Source organism: Pyrus communis, chromosome 1 (assembly GCF_963583255.1).
Source record: "Pyrus communis chromosome 1, drPyrComm1.1, whole genome shotgun sequence".
Taxonomy (NCBI): Eukaryota; Viridiplantae; Streptophyta; class Magnoliopsida; order Rosales; family Rosaceae; genus Pyrus; species Pyrus communis.
In genome coordinates, this window is record NC_084803.1 from 26,157,196 (window position 1) to 26,169,834 (window position 12,639).

Genomic DNA, 12,639 nt, shown 5'->3' on the forward strand with positions numbered 1-12,639 from the left:
ATCCAAGGAGTACTCCACCAGACTCTATACATGTGTCATTGGATAATGAGTTTGGAATCATGGTTGAAAACCTTGGAAAGAAGGGAAAATCTGTTAATGGTGTAGGTGTTTTTCCTTGTACGGATACCTCTGGTTGCATTCTTCTATAACCTTAAGTTCCGAGTTAACTGATATGAGATCTCAGATCAAGCTTTTGTTAGATGGTTTCCTCAAATTGCAACATGAGAATGAATAACTGAGAGCTCTATTGGGTTTACATAATGATGATGAAAATATGTTCACAAAACTCAAGGCACTTTTGGCTGCTAAGTTAAGGGAGGACCAACAACTATACAGAATCTGATGGTGATATTTCAAAGGGTGAAAATACTTATCCTAAGCTAGAAGAACATGATTTGGAAGAGTACTAACGTTGATATTATGTCTTTTACGGTTAGTTTCAAGTATGCACATGGTACACTTCAAGTATGCACATGGTACAGTCTCTATATGTGGGTACATACATCAAGTATTTGGTAAGTCTCTATACTTCAGGGACTTACCTTCCGATTCATTGGAGATTCATTTTGTCCATACATTTATTTTATACTTATTTTATACGGTGATTGTCCCTAGTTAAGGACTCCACTGAAGATGCTCTAAGCACCTTAAGCTGTTTTAGACTTCTCTTTTGAGATACATCACCATGACTTTAATTTTTGGGATGTACATTTGGTGAATGTATTTGACTTATGTGCTTTAATTGTTGATTAATGAAAATGTAAAGCATTACCTTATAATTGTTATGAACTGCAATTCTAGATTACAAAACAGGAAAAAACACTTAATTCATCAATATTATTTCGAAATAGGTATTTGATTTAAATGTATGTGACGTAAGTTTCACCACATATCAAAGGAATATATGACGCTTTTAGCATCACTTAATGTAAACTATATCATCTGTGATCATATTGGGTGACGACAAAATCATCACTTATAAATCTGATATGAGACGAAAAAATAGGTCACGAATTTTTGTATTTTGTGACATATAATTTGTCATACATATTGTTACTAAGTGACGAAAGTGGCGTCACGTATACTAAAAATATGTGGCGAAAGTAAAATTCGTCTAGTGGACTATAGGTGATGCAAGTGCCAATGATGCTAGAGTTTCGTCACATATAGTCAAGTGTGACGAATTTTTATGTTTATGTAATGAATGTTTGTCGTCACCTAAATCATGTTTTCTTGTAGTGATTAGCATAATCAAGACGGTGGTTTTGTTTAAATCCATGATCATCTTCCCTCCAAAAGTAAATAAAAGTGCCTTGGTATTTTTGACAAGTAAAAACAATTTGGGCATGCACTGTTTATTAGAGCAAATTAAAGGCCCAAGTTCTATTTCCTTGTAAAACACCTTATTAGACCAAACCAAGGCTCAACAAAATTTTTACTGTAAACATTACTGTCCTCTACTTACATTTTTGTCCTGGTTGCCCAATTATTAAAAAAATAAAATAAAATAGTTGTAATATATGATGATACACTAATAGTGGAACATACAAGTTGTAATAAAACAAAAATTTTCCTATGTTTGCAAAACTCTCCAACAAAAAACCTAAATGAGCCTAGTTTTAAGGCGTCGCTCATTTCATGCAGAACTGTGAATTGTAGGAACCCAAAATTAGAAAAAGAAAATAGTTTGAGAAAACTTGACACCTTGTATGGCTCTTGTATACCAACAGCCTAAAACTGGAAATATTAGTTGCAGCCCTTGCAAACCCATGTAATGTGCGTACTTACCTTACTCTATTGCGGCCGTCCGTATATTTAAAACTCTTCCTTCAGCCCCAAGAAACCTCACCATCCCCCATTCCATAAACCTAGGCCCTGTAGCCAAGATATCATTAGCAATCACTAATTGTCTGGCTATCTTCTCAGTAGTCCACCATAGTTCAGCAGGCTCAAACCATGGCTCGAGCCGTGTTTCTCGTACGGGTCTTGTCCGTGATTTTGGCCACAACCAACCTTGCACAAGGTTTAGGTGTCAACTGGGGTACAATGTCATCGCACCTTTTGCCGCCTAAAAAAGTTGTTCAGATGCTCAAAGACAATGGGATCAAGAAAGTGAAGCTTTTCGACGCAGAGCCTTCGACCTTGAATGCATTGGCCGGGTCAGGTATTCAGGTCATGGTCGGAATCCCGAACGACAAGTTGGAAAAGCTTGCTGATAGTTACTCAGAGGCACAAGAATGGGTGAAGGAAAATGTTACCAAATGGCTTCACGACGGCGGCGTGAGTATCAGGTTTGGATTAAATTTCTTCTCCTTAATCTGCATATATAATTAGCATGCGTTTTTTTAATCCTGAAATTAGTATGATCAGAGGTTTAATTAACATATTTTTGTTGTGTTTTAACTTTTAATGTACAGCAATGTGGGTGTTGGTAATGAGCCATACTTGACGAGTTACAACGGCACCTACGTTAAGACTACTTACCCGGCATTGAAAAACATTCAAAAGGCCCTAGATGAATCAGGCGCTGGGGACAAAGTCAAAGCCACAGTGCCCTTCAATGCTGATGTTTACGAATCATCGTCAAACAAACCATCAGACGGGTGTTTTCGAAAGGATATTAAGAACAATATGGTCGAGATACTCCGTCACCTTCTTGACAGTAAGGCCCCGTTTGTTGTAAACATCTACCCCTTCCTTAGTCTCTACCAGAACGCCAATTTCCCACAAGAATTTGCTTTCTTTGAGGGCAGTAGCAAGCCAGTTAGAGACAACAACATCGAGTACAAAAATGTGTTTGATGCAAACTGCGATACGCTGATTAATGCACTGAAGAAGGAAGGTTTTGGTAACATGGAAATCCTAATTGGGGAAGTGGGATGGCCAACCGATGGTGACAAGAATGCGAATATAAAAAATGCTAAGAAGTTTTATGATGGCCTCCTCAAGAAACTTGGCAAGGAGGAGGGCACCCCTCTTAGGAGGGGAAAAATCGAAGTCTACTTGTTTGGCCTTTTCGACGAAGACCAGAAAAGTGTGGCTCCCGGAGACTTTGAACGTCACTGGGGTATTTTCCGATATGATGGACAGCCAAAGTTCCCAATGGATCTCAGCGGAAAAGGATCCGGAAATCAAATGCTGAAAGCCGTACAAGGAGTGGAATACTTGGACAAGCAGTGGTGTGTGTTGAACAGCCACGTTAAGAACTTGAGCCAAACGCAAGCGGAACTGAATTACGCTTGCGCTGAGTCTGATTGCACAAGCTTGGGGACTGGAAGGTCATGCAATTTGGATCAACAGGGAAACGCCTCTTATGCTTTCAACATCTACTTCCAAACCAGAGACCAAGATGTTCGAGCCTGTGATTTTAATGGGATGGCAACTATCACGAAAAGCAATCCCTCGGTAGGAGATTGCCTCTTCCCAGTTCAGATTGTCAGCGCCGGAGCGTCGAGGCACGGTGCAGTTGGTGCGGCTTATGCACTAAGCATCTTTGCAGGACTGTTGTGGATGATGATATGAGCTACTTCACTATTAACTAATTACATAAAATAAAAAATTAATTGTATATGGCACTGTGACTAATCAAGTTTAATTATCCATATATGATGCTTGTATTAGATAATTACGGTGTCCTAAATTGTGAAGTGCCCTACCTAGCTAGTAGCTAGTTTCAAGGCTCGTTTCTCTACAGCCTTGAACACTCGATATATGTACGTAGGATGCAGAACAATTTAGACAACGGAAAAAATGACATGAGAAAAGTAGACACTAAAATTGCGTCCGTACGTACAAAGTTTAGTAGAAAAGAGCCAGCTAAAATTAGAAAAAAATTAGTCCAGTAACAAACTATCTTCGCGCTTCCTTTGACATCTTTTCTTATAAATAAGAGGCCTTCAGGTCCGTTGAACGCATGCATATATATCTTAGTTTAACTCCACTCCATTGGCTAAATTCTTCGTCTTAAACTCCATCAATCATAAAATTAAGGAGTAGTCACAGTTCAAAAGAACTGTAGCCATCACGATCAGTAGCTAGCTAGCTAAGAGCTAAATGTTTCTTGTATGGTGGTTGTATTCCGTAATGCTGGGAATCTGGGTGGACCTGGACCTTGTACAAGGTTTAGGTGTGAATTGGGGGCAAATGTCGTCGCACACTTTGCCTCCGAACGACGTTGTTAAGATGCTTAAGGACAACGGGATCAAGAAGGTGAAGCTTTTCGATGCAGATCCTACGACCATGAAAGCCTTGTCCGGCACTGGAATTGATGTCATGGTCGGAATTCCCAACGAAAAATTGAACAAAATTGCTCACGATTACGCAACTGCCCGAAAATGGGTCAAACAGAATGTCACCGCGTATCTTCATGACGGAGGCGTCACCATAAGGTATGCATGTGTGTGTGTTCATGTCCAAAATGTGTGTCATCCGATTCAAAAATTAGCGAAACTGACTGACTTGATCCATCTGTTGTTGTTTAATTGTCTTCCACAGCTATGTGGCTGTCGGGAACGAGCCATTCTTAACAAGTTACAACGGTACTTTTGTTAAGGATGTCTACCCGTCGGTGAAAAACGTTCAAAAGGCCCTCGACGAAGCTGGCGTTGGAGGAAAAATCAAATGCGTTGTTCCCTTCAATGCCGATGTTTACGAATCTCCTTCCAACAAACCATCAGACGGGCGTTTCAGAAAGGACATAAAGAAAAGCATGTTGGAGATACTGGAGTACCTTCGCACGCATAAGTCGCCATTTGTTGTCAACATTTATCCCTTCCTTAGTCTCTCCCAAAGCTCCGGCTTCCCGAAAGAATTCGCTTTCTTTGATGGTGGTGGCAAGCCGGTTAGAGACAACGGTGCCCGGTACAACAACGTGTTCGATGCAAATTACGATACACTTCTTTGGGCGCTTAAGAAGGCGGGCGTCCCGAACTTGGACATCGTAATTGGGGAAGTAGGATGGCCTACTGACGGCCACGACTTCGGGAATAGCAGATTGGCGAAGAAGTTCTATGATGGCCTCCTAAAGAAACTCGCAAGTGAAGTGGGAACCCCTCTTAGGAAAGGGTACTTGGAAGTGTACCTGTTCGGGCTCTTTGACGAGGATGAGAAAAGTATTGCTCCGGGGGACTTTGAACGCCATTGGGGAATATTTCGCTACGATGGCAAGCCTAAATTTCCCATGGACCTCTCTGGCCAAGCGTCCGGACATCAGATGCTAAAAGGCGTAGAGGGAGTGAAATACCTGGAGAAGAAGTGGTGTGTGTTGAATAGCGATGTTAGGAACTTGAGCCGTGCACTAGCAGAATTCAATTACGCGTGCTCGCAGGCAGATTGCACAAGCTTGGGAGGGAAGAGGTCGTGTGACTTGGAAATGCATGATAGAATCTCTTATGCTTTCAATGAGTTCTACCAAAAAGGAGACCAAGATTACCGGAAATGCGATTTCAGCGGCATGGGAACGAAGGTAACACGCGATCCCTCCAAAGGAGATTGTCTATTCCGGATACAGATTGATCTACTAAGTGCTGCCGGGCAGAGGCACGCCTTGAGTTACGCATATGCATCACTGCTTTTCGTTATTGCCTTCTTCACATTATTTTAACCATTTCCGTCTGTTGGAATCCCTCAACATTGACATGTACGCTCGCAATTTCTAATCACTGAATTAAATTTATCGTTAGAATGTTACTAAGAAATTGGAAAGAAAGGACGTTACATCTAAAAGTAAAGTTTAAAAGAGAGATTCAACCAAATTGTACATCAAGTATCACGCGTTAAAAACATCAGTTAATTTCAAGTGTAACTACAAGATGCATAGGAAGAAACCAAATTTTCTGACAATAGTAACAGTTAAAGCTTGTCAAGTTTCCAAAAGCTACTGAATCGCCAATCAACGGGAAACATTATGGTACCTGCATTACAAGTGCAAGTCGTGGGATTAGGAGGAGGATAGTGGCAGCCCAAGCAATGAGGTTATTGATTAATTCCAGTAGAAGGGAAAGTCGATGGAGTCTCTCAGACAACAACATTCTCTTGCTGAATCCCAAACTACGCAAGAACACCAATCTCAAATCCAGTTAAATGCAACCGAACCCAGCCCTGGTATATGAACGATACTCGGCAGTTAAATGTATAATTGCAACAGATCCCAGATATAAAAGTGCAATTGTCACTTCCTGTATGAGAACTCCTTATGAAAATCCTTCTTAAACTGTTCCCCGGATTTGTTGTTGGCTGCTGCCAACACAACATCATTAAGAAATCCCCTTTGTGGAAATTCTTCAGGCACTAAAGCCCGATATGTTTCAAACTGTTCTGCAGCTTCCTTTTTCTGATCTAGTAGACTGTAGATAATTCCCTGAGACACATGCCAACTAGTTAGTAATCATTGCACTTCTGAAAGCACCACTATTTGTTTCTCTTTCTGTTTAACAACCATTAGTTCTATGATTTTATCCCATACACTCAATGTGCAACATGCATTGCACACTGACTTTCAAGCTTATTCCAGTGTTCATAGTGTCCATGCATTCAAGTAGGATTACAGTATACTTGGGAAAGAACCATATAACAGAAAGCAAAACTTCCCCTCTTTAACAAGTCCAACAGAATAATTCCTCAAACTAGTAAAAAAAAAAAAAAAAAAAAAAAGCATGACTCGTCTCTCAGCACAACTTCTGTGTTTTAATGGACTAATCTCTGCAAAAGATAGACCTAAATGAGACATGGGAGGGGTAGTTTTGTTAAAGTGATTTTTCTTTCTTGATTCTGAAAATACAGTTTGTATCTAAGCTAGTACAACTTTGGAAATGCTTGACAAAGCAATACATATAGGGTGGAGTGCCATCTTCGAGCACTCATAGATCCTGCAACCTAACCTATTGTCTTAACAACCGTAATGCAGAGACAAATTTGTGGTGCTCCATTGCACATAGGTAGCAGGCTGTTAAGCTAAAACAAACCAACATGAAATTATATGTCGCTCAAGGACGATAGCTATCAGTCACTAGGAGAAATAATATCTCATATTAGATACTATTAATTTTGTTGGTTTACCAGTATTCCTGAAAGATTAAGTTGTTAGAATGTAGGTCAACTATTGTCTTATAATCTAACATTTCCTCACATGTGACTCCCAGTCCCATACCCTTAGACCGCTTTACTCATAAATTCAAAATAAATTGGGAGGTTGCAGTTCCAGGTGAACTTAGGATCTCTTGGTATGATACATTGTAAATTTTTTTGTCCCAATGTTTTTAAAAGCTAAGGTTGTTAGATTGTTAGGATACCAGTCAACTATAAGTTTAAGGAAAACCAAAGAAAAACAAGCAGAAGCAAGTGAATGATGTGATGAACTCACCTGACAAAGATAAGGCCGAAAATCTCGTGGATCTGCATTGACCAGATCTTGGAATTTGTTCAAGCCTTCTTCCAGTTCTCCCTAAAATGCATAAATGCATACAAAAGTCACAAAGTTTGTAAACAGACCATATTACTTCTGATTTCCGCTAACATTAGCGACAACAGATAACAATTGGTTTTACCTACAAGAATTCAATTTGAACAATGAATTTATGCTCTCAAATACAATTCAAGAACTTTCATAGAGTGATAATTTCATAGGACATCCCAATAACCACACCCTCTCCGGTTAACGAGTTTAGAAAATGAGGGTTTGGACAGATTTATCAGTTACCATTATAACATGCATCTGTGCAATCAGAATTCTTATATTCCTCTCCTCAACAACTCTTTTTTCACGCTGTGCAATTTCTAAAGCCTTATTAAGCATTGAAAAAACAGCTGGACCTTCATGGTTTTTGTGCATAACCAATGCCAGACCCTGAACAAAGAGAAGATCAGTAAGTTTTTCAGTTTCTCAAGCAAAGAAACATAAGCTACTGTAGAACAATAGTGAACTATCAATATACCGACAACATCATCATTGATTATGCCACAATTTTAATGTGGTCGAAGTTGAATCCATCCAGTTAGGTAACTGAAAACGCAAATACTCAGTGAACTAGATATATCTGTTGAAATAAGATTTCAACGGAAACCCAACAACGAGGATCAACTCGTAAAGTAGAATGCTTCAACTTCTAACACCAAGCCCGAAACGGTGATGAGACAACATGAAGCAATGCAGTTAACAAGAAAAAGACAGATGGAACTAGAAATAAAAGTTGTTTCTTACTCTAAAATCCCTTTAAATTCTAAATTAGAAAAACAGAAATACGAAACGAAGTAGAAATAGAACGTAATTTACGTGCAATTCTTATGAAAACCAAAGACACAGCAGCCAACACAAAGTTTGATTCATCCACTGAGCCAATTCAACAATACGCCAATCCTTCAATTTTAAGTTTAAGGGTATACGTGCCTATTACTATGATCCATCCAACCTCATTAAGTAATCAAAATATATATAATTATAAGATCAATCAACTATTTTAACATAAATAATAATAAATGTATAAAAAGCCCCAGAAGGCAGTATCGATTAGCAATGGCATACATGCAAAGCTCTGAGCAAAAGAGGCCTGTCCTCCAAGATTTGCTGATACAATGTTTTAGCACAAGTGAGTTGGCCCATGATCTCATAACAAAGAGGCAGCATTAGCCTCCATTCGAGCTCGTGTGGCTCGAGCTCAATCAACCTCTCCACATAGCTGACAGCCTCCTCTGCCTTCCCTCTCCTCAGTTTCCCATACAAAACAACCTTCAAAGCACCAACATTTTTTGGGTCGTCCACCAGAATTTTGTGGTACATTTGCTCCTCCTGCTCCTCAATTTTCCCTTGGTGGGTAGTCTCTGTCTTGTCCTCCAGATTTGGAGTAGTTTGAGCAGCTCGTGACACAGCTGCCCATTTGAAACAGCCAAACCCAGCAAAGAAAACTGACCCAAGAACAACAAAACCCACAAGTGCTTTTTGCGGCAAAGTTGTTGATGAATCTTTGGTTTTGTGGGGTTGGAAACAAAGTGAAGGTTGAAGTTTAGAGGAGGAGGAGGAGGATGAGGAGGGTGTGGAATAATTGGTGAGAGTTGAGGAGCGTCGCTGTCTGAGTGCAAGAGGGTGAGAATTGGAGTGGAGGAATGAGGGCTTGCGATTGTGGCTCAGAATTTCAACTTCAAGAAGAGGAAGAGAGCAAGCACTCGCACTCGCAGCACAACTCCCCCAAACCATCTCAACCTGCAACCGGTAAGATTCTGGAGCTTAAAATCATAGCAGCAGCTGGCCAAATAAAAGCAGGGAACAATATTTCAAAGTGTTGCGTTTGCATTGCGGATTTTATTTTTAAGTCATCATTATATTTTCTAAAATTCAAAATTCGTTCAATTTTGAGTTATATCTCTTTATTCTCCTTAAAACTCGTCTTTTGAAACATACGTAGGACTCAACACACACTAAGATTATGTCACATGTACAACAAAATTGATCATAAATCTCATTTATGCGTTAACATGCAACAATAAGAGAATATTAAGTTTAAAAGAAATTGAACAGATGAAAAAATGAAAAAGAAATTGATTAGCCTGTCAGACCCAAATCAAATCCATACAAGAAATTAATAGATCCAAGTCAACAGGGAGCGAATTTTCAGTTTTATAGAGATGACTTTCAAGTTTCAATGGGCAAAATGAGATCAAAATCAAGTTTCATAGACAAAATTGTCACATCCCAGCCCAGACCCCCACCACATCCCGAGCTCGACTTCACCGTAGCACGATATTGTCTGCTTGGGACCCCTACCACACCCTCACGGTTTTGTTTATGGGAACTCACATGAGAACTTCCCAATGGGTCACCGACTGAAAACAGGGCGTGTTGGCCGTCACGCCTTGTTTTCGGTCGGAGTGTGTCAAAAGTAGAGCGAACCTTGAGTTTCAAAAAGTAAAATAGAAACTTTTGAGTTACAGGGAGAAAAATGAGATTTTCAGATGGCATAGGTAAAAATTAGTCTTTTTAACTTGAGAAATGCTAAGGAGACTCTCTCAAAGTGAGACTCTCAATGAAGTCTCAGCCACCTCATAGTTTAACATTAATATCTATGTCAATATTATAAAATATTGTGTCAAAACTATAAGATGGCAGGGAGTCTATGAACAACCCCATTTTAAGAGAGTATCTTTAGCATTTTTCCTTTAAGTTTTATATAAACCAATGAGTTTACTTTATCTCAAGCAAAAATGATGGATTGTTTACATTTTTTATTTTTAAACTTTGTTGTGAGTATAGACCACTTCCAACCCATTAAGGCAATAATTGCCCCCCATCAATCATGCAAAGGTGGTTATTGCTTTATTAAATAGTAATTTTCCAAGTACATCCTTATTAATAATTGAATTATCCAGGCAATTGGCATTAAAATATTAATATTATGTTTAATTTGAAATAGAACTTTTATCCAATCTTGTAACACTACTTGTTATTATCCGAACTTACAATCCAGTCGCGGTCACGCACGGTTCATATCCCCTTTATTTTAATTATTATTTTTTGTATTTATTTATAATTTTTAAACATTTTTTAATAACAAAATTAATATAGATTGTTGGATGATCTTTTTTTTGGTAATCCAAGAGTCCAAATTGTGCCACGTGGGCACAAGTCTTCTTGAGATTTTATTTTTTGAAAAAAAAAAAAAATTGGATTAAAACAGACCGTTCCGTCGGATTTGGGAAATCCAACGACTCATATTCGTAGCAACCCTGATTGTTGCAGCCCGGGCCCTGCTGCTTGTAATTTGTCAGACCACTTGTGAAGCGCATGCATTTGGTGATAAAAAGTTATAATGTGGGTGACATCAACACTCTCTTAGGCACTTGGTTGGGCGATTGTGGCTCGATTGAGCAGTCGAGCCTGCTTCCTTTTCACTGTAGATGGACTAATTGGCCTTTAGGTGGAGAGGATTTTGTAAGTTTTGGAGAATTTAATCACCCAATTACTTGAGCAATAGAGAGGGGCGGACTTGCTCTAAATGGCAAATGAGTTTCTGTGTTTAGTTTGCGCCTTAATTAATTTTGTAGGTATCTAACAAAGTGAAACCTGCAAATTTTGCAAAAACTAACGTGAGATGTTAGCTATTTGTTGAGTATTTATCAAATATAGTCAAATATTAGCTCTTGATTTAAAAAATATCAGTTTTTATAAAAACTTTCAAATATATCCAAAATATCACTTAAATAGACACAAATACCCATAAGTTTTAAACCTAATAAATTAAAAACCAAAACCTTATTTGTAACCACCCGTCCCCAAAAAACTACGGTTTTTATAATTTAAAAATGTGAAATTTCGAAAATGCCCTTTGAGGTAAATGCATTGACTTTTGTTGACCACCTTGTTGAGTCACGTAAGATCCATTTTCTTGACATATCCTCGTAGTACTTGTTGCTACGAATGTGTGGGCGCAAACAAAATGTAATTTGGAGTTATAACGAAGGAGTTATTAATGAATGAAGTTGAGGGCAAAATTGTAAATGTATTATTTTCTGGAATGCTCCAGATTTTTGGAGTAAAATCTGGAAAGCCACGTGTGTGGCTTAGATTAAAGGAAAGAAAAGATGGGCAGTGGAGATGGAAGATAAAGGAGAGAAAGGAGGGGGAACCGGATCAATTAGGAAACGGAGAAAAGGAGAAAACCAATGGGAGAGGAGAAGAAAGGAAGGAAGGAGGGAAGAGAGAGGGAGAGGAACCCGGTCTTTATCCCCTTGACCAGCAACCCATTTCAAAACCTGATCACCTCGAGTGAATTCCGACGCATTCCCACCATTTTTTCTGGCAAATTAGGACCCCCATCACTTGCCAACATCATCACGCCCTTCCTCCTTAGTTGATCACCAAAAATTTCGAAGCAAATAAGGCATTTTCAGGGTGTACGACAACGATGGCGTTGTGGGACTCTTGGTGGCAATCCGCCAATTCTGAATGAAATACACTCGATCTTCACCATCAAAGCACTCCTTTGGAGTCAGGAACAAAGCCCAAACAAGTTTTGGGACAGCGGAGTTGCAAATTTGGCGAATCAGCTCACCCAAATTTTAGGGTTTCGGCGGGTTCGAGACAAATTGAAGCATTTCCCTGCCAAATTGGACTTGACTGCAGGTATAAAACTTGCCCTACTCATTGAGATCTTCATTTATGTGAAATTTGAGAATTTTTAGAAATAGTTGATTTTTTCGGCAAGTCGGGACGGCTGACCACCGTGTACGGCGACGCGTGGGCCACGGCATCCCCTGGCCTTCCTAGGCTAAGTTTGATTCTCCAATTCCATACGTGAAGTCCGATTGACGAATTTCCGTCGTTTGAACCTTGCTCCATTAAGGTCTGCCGCTTGATTATTATAATAATCGACAATTCGACTGTTGGATCGTCACCAAACTTTGATACGTTATAGTATTTGAGGATATTAGAAACCTACGGATCGGGAATCCAACGTAAGGATCTTCCCGAATAAGATATGTAAGTTACGTGTTCTATTGATAAGAATTCTGAGAGATGATTTGCTAATTATTTTAGGCATAGATCGTTCGTGATGCCTCGATATTCGTGATAGGGAGTTGTAGTGTGGACCTCAGGTGAGTGGGTCTTTTTCCTTTTTATAGTGTGTGTGTGTGTCTATATATATATATATA

At 39.2% G+C, this 12,639-nt stretch overlaps 2 protein-coding genes and 1 pseudogene across 3 annotated transcripts; 2 read left to right on the forward strand and 1 right to left on the reverse strand.

Annotated features, from left to right (window-relative positions):
* Positions 1-1,956: 1,956 nt before the first annotated feature.
* On the forward strand, positions 1,957-3,522 carry LOC137729373 (glucan endo-1,3-beta-glucosidase 8-like). Its single transcript, XM_068468317.1, has 2 exons — positions 1,957-2,291; positions 2,418-3,522. Exons 1-2 carry the CDS (start codon positions 1,957-1,959, stop codon positions 3,520-3,522), a joined length of 1,440 nt encoding a protein of 479 aa, XP_068324418.1.
* A 200-nt stretch (positions 3,523-3,722) lies between these two features.
* Positions 3,723-5,656, forward strand: LOC137725305 (glucan endo-1,3-beta-glucosidase 8-like; annotated as a pseudogene).
* A 61-nt stretch (positions 5,657-5,717) lies between these two features.
* On the reverse strand, positions 5,718-9,252 carry LOC137748631 (protein SLOW GREEN 1, chloroplastic). 2 transcript variants are annotated; one of them, XM_068488799.1, is made up of 4 exons: positions 8,519-9,252; positions 7,697-7,843; positions 7,361-7,441; positions 5,718-6,358 (listed from the first exon to the last, which is right to left on the reverse strand). In XM_068488799.1, exons 1-4 carry the CDS (start codon positions 9,185-9,187, stop codon positions 6,170-6,172), a joined length of 1,086 nt encoding a protein of 361 aa, XP_068344900.1. In that variant the 5' UTR covers positions 9,188-9,252; the 3' UTR covers positions 5,718-6,169. The 2 variants fall into 2 exon arrangements, with proteins under 2 accessions (XP_068344900.1, XP_068344907.1); XM_068488806.1 differs by lacking the exon at positions 7,697-7,843.
* Between the last annotated feature and the right edge of the window lie 3,387 nt (positions 9,253-12,639).